The 19,382-nt window shown below is 36.2% G+C and overlaps 1 protein-coding gene across 2 annotated transcripts in view; it reads right to left on the minus strand.

The window, feature by feature from the left end:
- The window catches only part of HIBADH (3-hydroxyisobutyrate dehydrogenase), a 109,642-nt gene that overhangs the window by 67,670 nt on the left and 22,590 nt on the right, over positions 1 to 19,382 (minus strand). For both annotated transcript variants that reach the window (XM_015535284.2, XM_042968788.1), the window contains exon 4: positions 17,421 to 17,542. In XM_015535284.2, the coding sequence (XP_015390770.2) occupies positions 17,421 to 17,542 (122 nt within the window). The remainder of the gene's footprint in view (positions 1 to 17,420; positions 17,543 to 19,382) is intronic.

The following is a 19,382-nucleotide window of genomic DNA, read 5'->3' on the forward strand; positions in this document are numbered from 1 at the left end:
TCATCACTGGGAAAGATTAAGGAGCCCATCATAAAGCAAACACAATATCAAAGACATGAGTTCACATTTGAGTAGATGACCTTAAGAGTCCATCAAAGCTGTGGTTTGGGGTCCAGGAAAAAAAGTTTACCAAATGCCTTCCTTGAGTCCAATTTAAAGAAGGGTTGAAAGGAAGGAATTTCAGTAGGAAACACAGAAAACAAATAAACAAACAAACAAAACACAGAAGCAATTAGATAAATTTTTCATCCTAAACTTCATTTTGAATCCTTTACATTTACTTTTTTTTAGTTTTTAAAATTACGACTAAAATGCAGCAGGGAAAAGTAAAATAATGCAAATAAAAATTAAGTATCAATGACTCAAAAACTGGGGGGGTGGATTCAGAAAGGTTTTTTTCTCCCTTCAAAAAAAATGTTTGCATGAAAAACAAAAGATTTGCCTGAAAAATTGTAAGTAGATATCTGTTGGTCCTCTCTTTGTAATTGTGCATACTGTGGTATCATATAAAAAATTCAAGAACATTTAAAATCAGACATAAGTAAAAGGTAAGTCTATCAACCTTCATTTTTGTTATCGATTGGAAAAAAATTCAACTTAAGTTACTATGGGATGTGAAGGAAAATACCAGAAAAATAACCTATTTCTTATATGCTAACATTTTGTCTGGCAGGGTAGAGGAGAAGTGTCAGGTGAAGATTCACACCCACACAGATGCACGTCTATGATTCTCAATGGAAAATAAGTGGGAAATACTAAATGGTTAGAGCGTGAAACCACAAACAGCTCATTTCCACAGCACCTTCTCCCAAAACTCATTCCCCAGTTGTGAGCCTCATATCCACAGGACACATACTGCAAAGTAAAATAAAAACCAGCAACTCCTTACTTGGGAATTTATTTCGAGTTGATTTTGGGGTTCAACTGTTTTGTAAATAGACTTCATAAGGATGTTCAGCATGGACATCAAAATTAGCATTCTAAAGCGCTTTCTTTCCCCATTTTTTTAAACTTTACATCCACATATAATTGAGAGTACTTATAAATTCTCTAGTTCTCTCCCTTAAACAACAAAAACAAAATGGGTATTTTTCTTTTGGGGTCCTTACTTTTCTTCACCCTCATTACTACAGTTTCCCCATTAACATCGGAAGAACACAAGAGCACTGCTGTATGCTCACATTAGCATACTTCCTGAAATATCACAGTTCACCCTTTTAAAAATCACAACCTTAATCTTCAAAAACCACATCACCATTTAAAACTGATATACAGAGGGGCGCCTGGGTGGCTTGGCCGGTTGGGCGTCCGACTTCGGCTCAGGTCATGATCTCACGGTCCGTGGGTTCGAGCCCCGCGTCGGGCTCTGTGCTGACAGCTCAGAGCCTGGAGCCTGTTTCGGATTCTGTGTCTCCCTCTCTCTCTGCCCCTCCCCTGTTCATGCTCTCTCTCTGTCTCAAAAATAAATAAACGTTAAAAAAAATTTTTTTTAATAAAAAAAATAAAAATAAAACTGATATACAGATAAAGAGCAAGAATTGCTCTTTTTTTTTTTTTTCTGATGAAGAATCTCATTATCATTGGCCACTTTGGTTAGAAAAATAACATCACTGAGGTTAAGCAAAACTAAATTTGAACTTCATCCTGTCATAATCAGATGACCCACAACCAAAAGCAGGAAAAAAGGAAAACCACACAAAAATACATTTGGCTAAACTCCAGTTTTCATCACTATCCAGTTGGATGATTTGCTGACCAGTAATAATCCTTACTCTCTTGGAACTTTACCCCAGTAAGGGCCAGAGTCAGAATAGCGCTTTTTTTCTTGCCAGAAATTTCTTGCCACTATTCTCTGCTCTGCCTTTTCTACCCTTTCCTTTCACAACAATCTATCTAGTAAGCATTTCTAGAAACAATTTGGATATAACAAGTGGGAAATATTAAGAATAAAGACAGCAAGGGGTGCCTGGGTGGCTCAGTAGGTTGAGCGTCCGGCTTTGGCTCAGGTCATGATCTCACAGTTTGTGGGTTCGAGCCCTGCATGGGGCTCTGTGCTGACAGCGCAGAGCCTGGAGCCTGCTTCGAATTCTGTGTCTCCCTCTCCCTCTGCTCCTCCCCTGCTCATGCTCTGTCTCTCTCTCTCCTTCAAAAATAAATAAAAACATTAAAAACAAATTTAAAAAAAGAAGAAAGAGAGCAAAGTGAAATAAAAGAAGCTTCACACAGGACTACCAAAAAAAAAACCCCTGAGAATTGGTATGAGGCTCTTCTTCACTGCTGTAAGCTATAGTAACAAGAGTAGTGGTTTGTTTTTCCCTGTTGAACATGCCACTATGAGGGAAAGGGCTCCTCCTCATTTGTCTTTCCTAACTACCGCCAATCATGTTTGGAGCTAGAAATCTGTAAGGATGAAACCAGACGTATCAGACCATTTAAACACCTAAAATTCTCAGGGTTCCGTTTATTCTCCAAATATGCACTAGCATTTCAAACTTCGGCAAACTTGGTTTTTTTTTAAAATTCAGAGAAAAAGTGGCAAAGCAAAATGTCATAAACCTCAGATCTCCTTACAGCCTTCAGTGAAACCTGTGTCGTATAGTTAGACTATGATGAGTATGGGTTTGTTTGTTCACTGTTTTTAACATAATCTGAACTAGGTGCAGAAAGTATCTTTCAGAGTTACCTTCAGGATAAAACTGTTAAAACACACACAACACACACACAACACACACACACACACACAACACACACACACACACACACACACACACACACCTGCACTATTGTTAAAGGTTTTTTGTTAAAAGCTGTTGAGAGGGATTTCTTTAGTAATATGACTGAAGAACTGTGCATATTGAGAAAGGTAAAAAATATTGAGAAGATAAAAATCATCAATTCCCAACACATTATAATCCAGTAAAACACCAAATGGTAGGTGTAATGTCAAATAAGACTAAACAGTATACTTCATTATTATTATTATTGCACAATAAGCTTTATACACTATCAGTCTTAAGTCTTAATGTTGAATACTATAAATATACCAAAAAAGGCTACATGCACACTGAAAATGGATATTTTACAAAGGCCAATTTCTGGTATTTAAAAAGTTGTGACTAAATAATTTATTTTGGAAAATAACAAATTTAAAACACAAGTTAAAAGAGAAAGCATATGTGAAACTGTCCTGTATAAGATACCCTTTGGCTCTTTTTAACACCCAACTTCTAAAAGACCTTCCAAGGAAGTTATTTTAGGTTTAAAACTTAATGGCTTTTACTTCCGGTTCCACATTTTCTTGTCTCTTATTCCTGTGGTTGACTAGATTCAAGCATATGAGACCAAAAACAAAACTGCTTTCAATTACTTGCGTGGACTTTTTTAGTCGACTACTAATTCCTTCTATATTTTGATTTGAGGCGGAGTATGTCACTCAATGGTGCTATCAATGGAGCATGAAAAAGCATTTCTACTGATTCCATTTTTAAATAAACAAATCAAAGCCTAGCTACCTAAACAAGTGCCACACTTGAAGTTATTAGTCCTATCACAATATTCTAAAATCTTCTACCTAAAATGCCTTCTTTTTGCTACATCAGGCTAATTCTTACAGTAAGTACATGTTGTCATGTGGTCCCTTCCTAAAAAAGCCTCAACTTCCTCACTAAAAAATAAGGGTAATCTGCATTTCATGAGGCTGCTATAAGGATTAAATGGTTTAAAATACATAAACTACCCAGCATCATAGCCTGAAACACCAAAGGTACTTAATAATAAATATCAGTTGCTGTCTCCTAGAAAATTCTATATTATGAAACTTTTTTAAGGTGTTAAATTAAAGTAATGCTATTTTGAATCCATTTATTGATAAGGCCATGTACAATTTTATGCTTTCCACTCTAAAACGGTCATATTTTTTTCTCAAGGAAGCTGGAGGATGGGAGCGGGGCTGGGGGGGCAGGAGACAAAAACTGAAAAACAACACAGATGTTTTTGCTGTTACTTTCATTCTCTTATTTTGTTGATAAGCTTGACTTTTTATCACTTTTATTATCTATTTTTCCAAGAAATGTATTTTTCTTGTTTTGTTTTGTTTTGTTTTGTTTTAAGAAGTCTAAAACTAAGCAGATACCCTACGCCAAAGCACACCTCGGAGTGGGTATCTTGGTTGCTGAACACTTTGCAGATTAAGGTCTCAGTCTCTTTAAAAGATTATTGACAACTAAGCATTCTCTCACAGTTATGAATTATTTCATACCTCTTGAAGGTTAAACTTGGTTAACTTTATATGCAAACATACTTTTTCATTCTTTGCGCTCAACCCTGTTGTTTTCTATGCCACAGAATCCCCTGATGACTAAACTCGCCACCTCTTACTCTCAACTTCTCAACACCCTCTTGTCCACGCCAACACCCACGCCTCTGGAAGAGATGCCCGGCATTGTTTGCGGAGTTGGAAACAATACACTTCCACTGGGGTTAATTTACATCAGATGCTGCCTGGCCTGGGGAGCGGAGTGCTGTCTTTTTTAGCCTCTTTCTTCTCCGGCTCCCGCCTCCCTTTTTTAATTTAAATTACCCTTTTTATTTTAAAAACTTCTGGATGTTTTATTACCTTGGCAGCTTCACTTTTTCTCTGGACTGACTAAAAAGGTAAGTTTAAACAGTTTTCCCCAGGTTAATGTCTTTTCTTTTTTTACACGTGCATCTGACAACCAGAATCTATAGTGTTAAAAGTACAATGATGATGGTGCATTTTTACCACGCTAACTCATGTTGGGCACAATTTCACTGTTCTTTGTAACCTAAATATACAAAAACCAAAAATGTTATTTTATATGCAGTTAAATTGGCCGTTCTCTAACCATCTTGATTAATAGCAACACATGCGCTGCTAAAAGGATAGGACAGGATTTGATGCTTGCTTTTGCTGGTTCCATGCTTTTTTTTTTTTTTTCCAGAAAACCATACATTATACATACAAATACAGTAAGTCATTGTTTCCTTGAGTAATATTTAAAAGTATTTAAATGTTGAAATCTAGTATTAAAAATATTCTAAAGCCAGCTTTTTGAAAGCCAAAAGTCTCCAAAAATTGTAGATTTAAGAAATTGTTCAGATATCTGAAAAAGAATAAAGTATGATAATTATCTTTAATAAAGTTACAATTAAAACCATCTAGGGACCCAAATCCTAACCTTCCAACCAAATTTCACTTTATTAAATATTTTATCTAAAATCACGTAAGTTAAACACGTTTAGCCAACAGTTTAAAAATAAGGTATGCAAAGACTCCCGGCACACGCAAATGACACAAATCATTAAGAATCACATTTCAAATTTACAACACTTCCAACTGTGCGATTCCATAAGTATGAGTACATGATTTTAACTTTTAACATTTACTTTCTGCACCACTTTTTCTTCTCTTCTCAAACTAGCTCCCCCTACACCCCCCAACATACATATAAAATAGATCATTTAGGCCGGTGGTATTTTAGTACATCGCCCCTCCTCCTCCACTTAGACAGTCTTGCCTTTTATATCTATGTGGAGGTTCCCATGGCAACACTCACTTACACCAATACTATTTCCAACTGAAATGAAAGAAGCCAAAATCTAAATGCTCCATTACCAAATTACACACACCCTGAAACGAGTAAGGATTTTTTTCCTATTATTTTTTAATGAAAAAGTAGGTTTCTGGAATTTCTGCAAAAAAAGTCATTTAATATTACAGAAATAACTAGAAAAACAGAGACATTGTAGGCAATTTTATATATGCATATTATTACATGAGATTTGCATGGGCTTTCATTACATAAAACTGATATGCTGATCCAAGAGGTTTACTCAGTTACCATTATGAATAGTAAGTATAATTTTTACTAATCCAGTCTACTGTATCAAATTCTTTTTTTTTTTTTTTTTTTTTTTTTTTTTTAATGTTGGCTACATAGCTCACAAAAACCCTGGTGAGAAATTCTAACAAAACAAGCCAAGAAGCAATTCATGGGCAGCAGGAGGCAATTCCAGAACACAGGCACAATCTATAAAGAGAAACCACTACAGCTTTTTGATGTTAAATAAGTAGGAATATCAGCATACAACAAAGCTAAGAAACAGACTGTTGTATCAAGTTTAAAAGTAAAATATTCAGGGTCAAATGTCTTGAGTACCTTTGTCTAGACTATTTTCAAATGTGCCACTTTTAAATTTTTATAATTGTTAAAACACAATTCTCTTTTTGTAATACTGAAATTTGTATATATTTAGTTTTAGTACAACACACATTTCAATCAAGTTATTCAAAATATAGAGAAGGGGGGGGGTATGGGTGTGTGTGTTTAAAAGCAGGAACATCAAGGTGGGAGGTCAAACATTTACTTTGAAAACATATACATTTCTTAAACAGGTTGTGCACACTTCTAAGAAGCCTCGACAGAAGAGGCAGGAATATAAAATGAGTAAAATTTCATAAAGCTTTTTGATAAATGATCAAAGCTAAGCATTAAACATCTCTGCATGGTGAATACACTTTTTAAAAGGGTAAAAATCAACAGAGTGCACACTGAACTTTATTTATTCAACATATCATAGCACCTAGATAGGTTGTATTAAATAATTTGTTTCTGTACAGTTTATTAATATATGCAGGTTCATAAAAAAAGAACAACGTATATTTTAATTTAAAAATTATACTTTTATAAAATTTATAATGAGGGTTTTTTTTCTTGCTTTTACATTATCACTTTCTTAAAATGAGCTGTTTTCGAAAGACTATAAAGACTCCCTCAAAACCAGTACAGGAAACTGCAAGAATTTACTTTCCCAAAAGCAGCTTTTAACACATGAGCATGGACTGCCTAATGAATCTCATAGTTAGGCTTGTGAGAAGGACCCACTTGCACCTTTCAGAGGTCTTTCCCTCTTTTTAAAAATTCCCATACAGGGAAACCTGCTGACACTTTTTTTTTTTTTTTAATAAGGGCTGGGGTGGGTTTGAGTGTGTGTGCGTTGGGGGAAGGGGTGATTTGCCGAATTGGGGAGTCTCTGCAACATTTGTGAGGGTTTTTATAGGCAGGATCCTCTCTCGGGTGTTTAGAAAAGCAAAACAAAAATAACCAACTGTTAAATGTTCGCTTTACCTAAAAAAAAAAAAACCTAGCAATCCTCTGCTCATGTATCAACATTTTACTTTCAATATTCACCACCTAAAAGCAAACATTTGCAGCATTCAGAAATCTCTTCAGGTCTTTGGAGACATTTAATCAACCTTGGTATCAGATGTATTTTTAAGCCAACTTCAAAGGCAAAATCTAGCAAAACGATTACGACCTCTCTTGAACAAAAAGGAATTTATTTTGAAAACCTCCCTTTATCACAAGCAGGTTTGGATGCAATGCCACCTGGTGGCACAAAAAAAACTCTTAACTAGTCTTAGGTTTTTAGAAACTGAGCTGTTGAAACTCCAACCATCCCTTAGAGTACTCTACCCTCTCCCAAACAAGTTATTCATCCCACAGTTTAACAACAACGATCGTTTTTATTTAAAAAACCTTAAAATTGTTAAGGAATTAAACGCAGGTGACAATTGCTTCAATGTTTAAATACCATAACAGCAGCAAAATATTGCTTCAAAAGCCTAAATTATACCAAAACTTCAATTTTTAAAAGATGAAATGTTTAAGAACGGGGGTAGGGGGACGGCAAGGATGGAGTAACCGAGCTGCTTTGTAAAATTACACTGTATAATTAATTCCATGGTAAGAATGTTTTTATGGTGTGTTTTGGTGACCTTTTATTACCATCAAGTTCACAATGCTGGTGGGCTGCCTTTTAATCCCTCCGCAGACAAAGGCCCTAAATAAACACAGATCCCTTCCTGGGAAAAAGTCCACTCTGGTTAAATGGTAAGGAAATGAGTAAATCATTAGTAATCTTTAAAGCCAAAGCTATAAACTCAAGTTACCTTAAGTTGAAATGAAAGTGTCCTGCAAGAGTTTCAAAGTTCTGTCACAGATAGAAATCTCCAGCTCTCGACTCCAGACTAGGCGCCAGCTGATAAACAAACAATTTAAGTCAAGAGCTGGAGAATTCCCAGCTTTTTCATTTAATGGCTTTGGCCAAGAGTATTTATTGCCTCCAGTTTTATTCTCACTTAGCTCTAAGAGGAAATTTAAACTCATCATTATCTTAAAGCCCCATATGGGTAGCAGTCAGCTCACCTGATGGAGCTCCTCTTACTCTGTACCAGTTTGAGCCTCTACTAGAAGTGATGTAATAACGTAAACTAATTAACTATAGTTTTAGGTGGACTGTTTAACAGGCTAAATAAATTTTGTTCAATATAGTTTATATTCCCACTCGGGGTAGTAACAATTCCAAAAAGTTTAACTTTACAATTTTACTCCAAACTACCAGCTAAAATGGAAAAGGACAATGTAATTGCGCTCTCGTCCCCACGTGCTCCTGCCTTGCCTGCCTCTCTCTCCTCTCTCTTGCCCTTGTCCACTCGCCCTTGAATGTCATATAAAGTAACTTTTCTGAATCAAATTTAGGCTATTCCTATTAATTTTAAAATATCCAGTGTTGTTCCATCTATTTCTAATAGAGCCGTATGCAAAATTTAACATGTAAATGCCTTATCACGAAAAGCTGTTGATTTTATACAAGTACTAATAAGAATATAAAAATACAGCCCAATTAAAGATCATGAGAAATCATCAAATATTTCTTAATGCTGTTTTTAAAGGTTTGCTACTAAAGATAACACATCTCAAAGTCATTATTACGCTGTTGCTTGGATTCCTTTCTCAAAATTATCATTCGCTTTTAGAAAAAAATCTCATCCCTACTTAGGATGTCATGTCAAAATAACTCTTTTAACTACTGTAATGTTTGCAGATATCTGACAATCACAGTAAATCAACTATTCTTCTTCCTCTAGCTGCTTGTCTAATGAAAAAGTGCTGCAAGAAGATGTTTATGGCCTAAAACTACACTTTATAGGTAAAGGGTTAATAAAAATATGGCATTAATGAAGAGAAAAATTCTTTCCCTCCCATTTCTTAATTTTCAGAAAGTTTTACAAACCTATCTTGGCTGGAAAAGCCAATTAACCATTTCAGTGTCTGCCAAGACTGTTTTTCTACTCGTTTAATATACGTACACAGTACATTAAAAATGTTGGTCACTTGAGAACAAGTATTACCCTAACACGTAAGAATTAAGGGAAATGAAATGTAATTAATGATAAAACTCTTTGTATGCCCAGCCTCATATTATGTTTCGTTTTTAAAGACCTCCCTAAGAACAATGCCGTCCCAGAGACCACGAGGGATAAACATTCTGATGACCATAACTAACAGTCAATAACTCAATAAAAAAGATGTCAGGGACAAATCTTAAAACTCTTAATACTCCTCTAAAAAAGTCCACATCTCTCACAGTGATACAAGTAATCTGACCTATATACGAAACAACAACAAAAACCTTCTACCTTCAGGTCAAGTTTAAATCACTAGGAAGGAAGGCGAGAAGGTAAATCTGCTGCCATCCCTTCACTGGCCCTAATGGAAGGGTCCTTACTATGAAATGGGCCTCTAAATTTAAAATTCTCACAACTGAAACACCCAAAGCAATGTAAAACAAAATGGAACCATACAGCAAATATAGAGAGGGAAGGATTTAAATTCAACTTACTATACTTTTCATTTGCTAACATTATCAAGCTATCTTTAAGAAAATCAGACATCTAAAAAAGAAAAGAAAATCAGACATCTAGAAAACCGCAAATAAGTCTGATAATGGTCTGATGGCAATGACAAGGCCCTTGTCAAATTCGTAATTCCGTTTCCTCCTCCCGCTTTACCGCCAGTGCTATCCAGGGATCACAAGTCAAACAAAATAAAGACATAATACACAACGTATACTGGAACTAATTTCACACTGCTTAGCAATCAACAGATGTTAATAAAAAATAAATTATATAAGGAATAGCTTCAGGGGATTTATTTGCTAAATATACTTTACCTTTATATAAACACCACACGGCAGTTCTGAACTGTGACCAGACCCAGTTGTGTCTGGTCTGACTTACATCCTGAACGGCAATTAAAGGACATTAAAAATACCCTAGGATTACTTCAGACAGGACCCCTGCCTTATCCATGCACTTTCCAACATAACCATGTGAAGAGAACACAGTGTCCCTCCACCACAGGACAGAGCCTGGCAGGATCAACCCTGGTAATGGTTACCTGACTGGAAATGTCAATGCAATTAAATGCGCGGCAATTAAAACCTGGCCTGCAGATTTGGAGATGGGGAACTGCAAACTGCAAGAGCGTAAATTCTGAGAAATAAACTAGGTTGTTATTAGCAATAGCAATTATTACTCACAATAAATGATAACAGTAACACGAGCACTGAGTGAACTGATCACCTGGCCTTCTCTAAGCCATTCTTCTACTATTTTCTTAGGAGACAGATTATTAAAGCTGCCTCAACTATGCTACCTTGGGCAGGGAGTCAGCAGTCTTCTCTAAACGTGTTAAGAACTCATTAACACCTTATATAGGGACTCCTGTCCGTGACATGTTGTAGGGAGTCTTAAGCCTGCCAGAGAATGTAAAAAGAGGTTTTTATGGGCACCTCTTCTTAGGGACTAATTTCAAAGAAATCCTTGGAATTTATTTACCAAACATTTCTGAACTACTTGTGCAAACTGGAGAAAATCCTAGGCAAAAAAAAAAAAAAAAAAAAAAGGTATCCTCCAGAGGCAAAAAGGATACTTAATGAATATAAGGCAATAAGTAAAATTGTGGGTAAATGTAAACGACTGACATAATTAACCCATTTCTAGTGTGCTGGCATTGATGAATTTTAGGTCACTTTCAAGGAAATGCATCTGTCCATCAAACAAAGTTAAGGAAAATTTTTAATTATTTGAGTTACTAAAGCTTTAAATACCACGAAAACAGGCCAAGGAAAGGCTTATTTTAGCTAATATTTTTCAAGACCGAGTAATTCAAGTCTCTCCTACAAAAGTCAATGCCATAAAACACTTTTTAAACTTTTTTTTAATTTTTATTTATTTTTGAGAGAGACAGAAAAAGAGAGAGGGTGAGAGAGAGTAAGCGGGGGAGGGGCAGAGAAAGGGAGACAGGATCTGAAGAAGGCCCTCTGTACATAGAGCCCAGTGCAGAGCTGGAACCCATGAACTGCAAGCTCATGGCTTGAGCTGAAGTCAGATGCTTAACTGACAGAGCCACCCAGGTGCCACTAAATTCTTTTTTTTTTTTTTAAGTAATTTCTACGCCCGACGTGGGGCCATCAAGAGTCAAATGCTCTATCGACTGGGCCAGCCAGGCACCCCCGCCACAAAATGCTTTCACATTTTATAACAGAAGCCAGTCATGTAAAAAGAACTAAAAATCATAGTAGTACCATTCTTTAAAGGGAAGGACTCATGAAAATGAATTATCTCAACCATGTTAAATCAACCTATTTTCAAACATTAAGAAAATAAAATCTTCCTGAGGTAAGACTAAAATGTAAGAGTAAATGCCGCACACAATACTACTGTTTAATCGAACAGCTTGTGACAACTTGAAAAAAAGACCTCTTGGGATAGCCCTTCCCTCTCTACACATCATATACCCACGCAAATTCAGTTGTATGAAATTTGGTGAAAGCATTTACTTTTGGACAGAAATAGCAATGCTGCAGCCCAAAGGCAAGTAAATCTGCCAAGTTATAAACCTCTCTAAGAAAATGTTTTAATGAAATGCCAACAAATCCTTAACTATGATGGTGTTAGGTGCCAAAATAGAAATAAGTTTTGTTTTTGTGGTCCCTTTACCCTAAATTAGATACAGATCTGGTGGAAAAACAGTAGATGCCCAGTTCACTGTTTTAAAAACAAGAATGGTGTGTGTGTGAGACTTTCATTGAGGAATTGAGCAAGCAAGTCCAGGACTCTAACAGAAATCCCTTAATAGGTTTTGTGCTCACTACTCCGTGTTCTAAGAACACCTCAAACAAATTACTAAAACTTAACCCAGCCAAATAGAGTATAAAATTTGGGTTCCCGGTAGGGAAACACATACACACCAGTTCAATTATTTAATTTTGACATTAATCCCTAACTGGAGCAATCCGGTGTAGCAAATCAATGAGGCTTGCCGGCTCAGACAGCCTTGGGCTAAGCACAAGTGCCACCTCAGAGTCACTTCAACTCAAGGTCTCTGGGCAACTCTACAGACAGATTAGGCAATCAGTGAGTTTCTTCTTCAATTATTCAAGCACAGTTAAGTGCTGTTAATTACGCCCTTGGAACACACTGAACAGTATTTGGTCATTAGTCACAAACAATAGTTTTTAATTTGCTTTATGTCTAGCATTCATTATACACGAGAGCTGATCAAATTGGAACTAACCTTACAGTAGCAGACCCTCTCCAAAAACAAACAAACAGCATGTATCCAAAATGGTGTGACGAAACAACATTTGACTATTAAAGGATTACAACTTTCATACAGATGTGATTTACACAAGATAGAGAAATAGATTAAGGCATCATATCTGAGGCCAGTGTCATGGGCTAACTTCCGTAACAGCCTAGTTAGCTTTACTTTGATAACTACAGATAAACGAAGGCATGGCGTTAGACATACGGGGAGTCAATTTATAGGTGAGTCAGTTCAATGAACGCTGAATACAATTACCTGCCAAGTCCTGGTGATACAAAGATAAATGTTCCACAAACCTACCAAGCTTGTTCATACCTCAGAGCCCTTCGAGCAGCTTCCTCCGCTGAAATACCCTTCCCCCAGACTTGTGCCTTCACGTCTCTGCCTAACTGCCACTTCCCCAGCGAAGGCATCCTGTCCACTCTATGTAAAAAGACCTTCCCCTTAAGTCTGTGTCATTAACTGTTTACTCTGCCTTTTTTTTTCTTCATAGGACTTATCATTAAAATTATTTTTGTTCGTTTACTCTCTCTAGTCCTACTAACTCATAAGCTCCATGTGACAAAAGACTTTTCATATTTTCAAAGCACTAACTCCAGCACCTAGACCATACCCACCACATAAAAGTACTCAATAAATGTTTGTTGCATGAAATGAAGAGTGAAGCATGTCCCTTGCAATCAAGGTACTGTCAGCATAACAAAAAGAGTGTATAATCAGAAAACAGTATATAATCTTGCAGGAATTGTATAATAATTTTAAGTACATTTCACTGAAAAAAAACACAAGACCTTCAGTTTTTTTAAAACTTCATTTTTAGAGTTCCTTTCTTTCCCTAAAAGTTCTAGGCTACCCCTAATATCAAGTGAACTTTTTTTTTTAATTTTTATTTATTTTGAGGGAGAGAGAGAGACAGAGTGCAAGCAGGGGAGGGGCAGAGAGAGAGAGGGAGATCCAGAATCTGAAGAAGGCTCCAGGCTCCAAGCCGACAGCACAGAGCCCGATGTGGGGCTCGAACTTGTGAACCACGAGATCATGACCTGAGCTGAAGTTAGACGCTTAACCAACTGAGCCTAATATCAAGTGAACTTTGGATTTGTTAACAGTATAACAAAAACTGAAACTAAAGGTGATAAGAGAATTGTATGAACTAACAGATTTCCTTTTTTCTTTGCTTAAAGAATAGTCACTAACGAACTGTAAAATCTAATTCCAAATTCCACTAGTTCGTTCCCGTGGATATAACTGAGAATCAATCACCTATGAGGTTTGCAGTTAACCTTTAACATAAACTTTCCATTTCCAGAACTAAAACTTCTTCTGTTGCCCCAGAATCAACTGTCTAAATCGAATCTGGTATTATTCTTTCTCTATATATCCATACAGGTAAAAGTCAAAGTATTAATAGCCACCCCAGAAAGGACAAAGACAGTATTTCTTTACAATGCCCGACATGTTGCTATGATCAAACTGTTAGTGAAGAGTTCCCTTTCTGGTTGCTAAGTACTGAGAAGACTGCTGTGCTACATTATTTTGCACTGTGTAACTATTTATACATCATTTTTCTTAGTATATTTTCCTAAATCCTAAACTTCTAATGCAAGAACTTCCTCTTTAAGTTGTTCTGAATTACTATTCTACTTCTTTTATCCTACCCCCAGCCCTGTGATCATAATCACACTTCCCAATAGCATCTAATATTACAATATAACATTTTGAACACAGTAATTACTTAATATCTTACTGATGTTACAATGCAAGGCAGATACTTGAACTTCAGAGAGAGGTCAATGATCTGGAGATAAATAAGCTGGAGTACAGCCTGGGAGTGAGGAAACAACTGCAGGAAAGCTCAAAATATTTGACATTAATCTTGAAATTAAAAAACTAGAAACCAGAAGATCTTTAATGCAATCCATCATACTTTATTTTATTACATGCTCGCCAGGAGATATACGCTGGAGATAGAAAGTGGAGAAAGACATCTGCCCTCTTCAGAGTCTAGCAGTGGAAGAAACAGGCACAAACAAGAATCACACCATGGTCCTTGGAGCGGCACAGATACTATACTATGGGGACACAGAAGAAGGGCATGGAAAATAGCTTCACTGCCTTCGGTTATAATCCTGTCAACTCCATCTCCTTAAACCTCTGAACAGATCCTAGCCTAGTCACATTCAAACATGTTAGGGATGTGTCAAAATATTACTCTACTTTCTCTTTTTCTGGACATTTATTTGATTAAACAAAACATTGGATCCACATGAAAGATATGAAAGACCCAAAAAACCCTGGTTCTATCCCAACTCATCAGCAGAACAAAAGACTCCTGAGAAGCCAGTTAATAAACATTTCGGGATGGGGTGAATACAATAGGACTGTTCTGATCTCTGCAGAGGTCCCCAGATTTGAGAATAATGTCCTCTCAACCACTGCTTCTCAAACGACGGGAACAGAATTGTTAGGCCTCTTCCAGGTTAGAAGCCAATCTCTGTGAGTCAGAAAAGAAGGCAATTCTCCCTTCACCTCCCCACCAAAGGTTTTACTACACGGCAGTGCTAGTTAGTTAGCAAGACAGAAGAGAGAGGACCAGCCACTAGGTAAAATTGTTAGAAATGGTGTTAACAGTAGGCCACTGCTTTGAAAAAGAGAAGGCCACCACAGGGTGGGACTAAAGGAAGAAAAGGTCTAACAGTGTGTGGGAAGATCCTCAGATTGAGTTGGGAGAGAAGATTCTAGTCTAGATTGGCTATCAAGCTAGAGAACTCTGGGCAAACCACTTAACCTCATTGCGATCTCAATTTCCCATCTGTAAAATAACAAAGTCAAATTAAGTTATTACTGAAGTCCCTTCTACTAATCAAAATTCTAAGAGCACAAAAGACACTTAAAAGCTATACATACTATTTAATATCGAACTCCAGCAAGTCCATGAAAACACCGTAAGATTTACTGAAGTTTTACCAACTTACTTTTCCAGATCTTATGAAATATAGGTATCTCATATCAGCCCACCAGGTGGCTACTTCAGTAGCATTTAGGCAAACATTCTCCTTTGTACTCAGGAATACAGAGATACAAGTCAGACCAGTTTGCAGCAAACAAAACTCTTTTCTGGACTGGCTTAATAATAAACTTCATTTTAGCGTCTTAGCTTTAGCATTAAAGTTGGCCTTTATTTTAACTGTGGTACTATCATTCTCCTTCAGAAAGGGTTTATGACACTTAAGACTATGTAAGCACAGGTGGCACACTGATCGATCCATTAGGCAACAAACACTTCTACATAAGAATGGAAATATCAACTATATTGGCTCCATCAGTTATTTACTGCTACATAACACTCCAAACTTAGTGGGTTTATTTGCTCACAATTCTGTAGATGAGCAATTTGGACAACTGTAGCTGGGCAGTTCATTTGCCTGAGCTCAGTAATACAGCTGCAGCCATCTGGGAAGGTGACTCTGGCTGGCTGGTCAAGATGGCCTCACTCGTACGCTTGGTGGTTAGTGCCTGTCTCTAGGAGGCTAATCCAGGCTTCTCTATGTGACAGCAGAGAAGTCCCCATGAGCAAGACAGGGCCAAGTGCTTTTCAAGTCTATCCTTGTGTAACATTTGCTAACATACCACTGGCCAAAGCAAGTCAGATAGCTCAACTCAGAGTCAATGAGTGAATGGATACACGGAGTGGATTCAGAGATGTGAGTCATTAAAGGTCATTACTGTAACAACATACCACACTAGCTGTTAGCTATTTTTTAACACTGTAAGGAGATGATGATTTTATAAAGGACAACTTTCCATTTAGCAATCTTTATTTTCCTCCTCAGATTACGTTAGAATTTTACAGAAAATAATAATAAAAAAAAATCTAGTCTTGGTCTTGAGCAAATGACTGGTTTCTTCAGTCCAGCCTTTCTAGAAAGTCTCAAGCTAGAAACAAGTCTTCAACTAATTACATATATACGTGTATATTTATGCACACATATGTATGTGTGTGTGCATGCATGTATGTGTATGGTATCTGATTACACAGTAATTTTGGAAAATTTGGAAATTATGGAAAATCATAATACCTATAATCCTGCCATTCCAAAATACCCAGATCCCCACTATTAATATTTGATATAATAATATGCTTTTAGAATCTTACTACTGAGAATCCTTGTCCTCTGAGATGATCATATGATTTTTAAGTATGTTAATGTGGTGAAATATATTTATAGATTTTCTAACATTAAGTCATTTGTGTACATATGAGATAAAACAAACCTGGTTGTAGTGTTTAATCTCTTTTACGCATGGTTGGATTTAGTTTGCTAATATACTTTTTAAAAATGTTTACTTCTGTATTCATGACTGATATAGACCTAAAATTTTTCTCTCTCATTTCTCTCTCTTTCTGGTTGAAGTATCAGAGTTACACGGGTCTCCAGAATGAGTTGAGCAGTGTTTCCTCTTTTTCTATTGTCTGGAAAAGTTCATAGAAAAATGGAGATGATCTGCCCCTTGAAATTCTGGTAACATTCACCTGTAAAAAATCATCTGGGCCTAAAGTTCCCCTTGCAAAATGATTTTTTCTTTTTTACCATTTCCTCAACTTCTTTAACAGTTAAAAGAAGATTCAAGCTAGTTACTTCTTGAATCTGTTCTGAAAAGTTATATTTTCTAGGAACAGCTCTAGCCCAACCCATAGCAGTTTGGACCAAAAATTCACAACTCTTCAAGGTTGTGACATCCTTTTGTCTGAACTTAGAACAAGCAATGTTTTTTGAGCATACGGAATAACAGAAGTGATTTTGTTTTGTTTTTGTTTTCAGTGAGGAAATGGAGACTCCTATAACAGGTCTAAAAATATGTGGATATGTCTTGGGTACCAGAAAATTGTAATTGCTTCTTCTGACAAACAGAAATAGGTGTGCATAGATTTTAGCTGCCACTTACCACCAGAAACAGGGGCATCCATGAAAACTGCTCCCATTTTCTCAACTTCTTTGGCCAATTCTTTTGAAACTGCAGGATCAATAGTACTGGAGTCTATTAATAGTGAGCCCTTCTTCACTTTTCTAAGTAAATAGATAAAAGTAATAGTTTAATTATAGGTTTATAGTTTTAAAAATATAGCTTGCAATTCTGCATAAACATTTCATGCAACTACCTATAGAATTAGAATCTACTAAAAGTTGCCAGATATCAATGAGGTCTTTGGTTTAATATTAAAAACATTATTAGAACTGGTTAAAAATCTCAAATTCATTTTCAGATCAATTAAAGTTCAAAGTAAACCCAAACTCTTTCAAACAAACCTAAATAATCTAATAAACTACATGTTATAAATTCTGGTTTTAGGTGAAATACACAATACCATAATAATATAGGTAAGCAATTTAAAACACCTGTTAACTTTAAAAGGTCTATTTGGTAAGATTTAAATTTTTGTTTGTAAAATAGCTGGGCTCTTTAAAAGGTATTTTATTTGTCTTTAATAAGCCATGTTGCCAATTTCACATATCCATGTCCTTTCCACTAGGTAGACTAAACACAACATTGAAATTCAGCCATTTGCTCGAGGGTGGCATATTCGTTAATAATTACAGCTTTTTAAAGATAAAATAAAACATCAAAGAGGCAGAAAGGAAAATATAGGAATGAACCTAGAAATCTCACAAATACAGTTTTTTTGCTCTTTATGGTAAATTTATATATATACATTGGCAAAGCGGGGAAACAGTCTTTTCCTCTAACATATTTTACATCAATACTAAATGGCATTCTTATAATAAGACAATTTTGTTTGTACTGTAAGTACATATTATATCTATCTACATGGTTCCCTTATAATCTATGTCTATCTTCACTGGCTGGGAAACTGACCTAAATTGTAAATTTTTTTTAATTGTAATTTATTGAAAGAGCTATGGCTTACCTTTAATTCAAACTTCCCAAAGTCCTTACTACAGATCAACTAATCCAGATGACACGTAATCATAATTATGATTAGAAAATTAGAAATGAATAAATATAAATACTCAAGAAGAAAATAGAAAATCATTGCTAAAAAACTATTAAAAGACAGAAAAATCTTTTTATAGAAAAAATAGCATACAAAATGTGATGAACAACCATTTTAAACATATGAATTGATCTGGTCCAAATGCAATGGTATATTCAATAGAAAAGAAATAGCATGCTCTATTACAGGTCACTATAAGTATGTGGAGCTTCACTTGATATAACCTAAAACATAAGAATTATGTTTACCAATAATTAATTTTAATTATGTGATATTAACATTCCTTAGATCTTAAATATATTTTCTTTAATTTGACAGAGAGAGAGAGAGAGAGAATGCAAGCAGGGCAGAGGGACAGAGGAAGAGAGAGTGAGAGCCCCAAGTAGGTTTCACACTCAGCACAGAGCCTGATGCAAGGCTTGATTCCAGGACCCTGAGATCATGACTTGAGCTGAAATCAAGAGTCGGATGCTCAACTGACTGAGCCACCCAGGTGCCCCAAGGGTCTTAAATCTTGAAGCAAATGGGAAAGTGTCTCAAAAATTACATATGCACTGAGTGTGGGGAAATGACCCTGACCCAGAGGAAAATAAAGAACCACCCATAAAAAGCAAATTACAGTCCAATGTAAAGCCACAATATATGAAAGCACTCCCTAGACAAAACTGCTCTGCTAGCTGGCCACCATATTCCTTAGCAAAGAATATTAATAAACGGTCACCACACAAAAGTTTAGTAACTTTTCCTGAAGAGGCAAGTAAGCAGGCAATTAAGCAGGGCCATAACTGGAACAGACTAGATAATGAGACCACTAAGTCGCCTCAGGACCACACACACCATGGGCCTCAAGGCTCTGTCCAAAATGAGCGTCTTTCAACCTTCCCTGAAATCTA

The sequence above is a fragment of the Panthera tigris genome, chromosome A2, assembly GCF_018350195.1.
Source record: "Panthera tigris isolate Pti1 chromosome A2, P.tigris_Pti1_mat1.1, whole genome shotgun sequence".
Classification (NCBI taxonomy): Eukaryota; Metazoa; Chordata; class Mammalia; order Carnivora; family Felidae; genus Panthera; species Panthera tigris.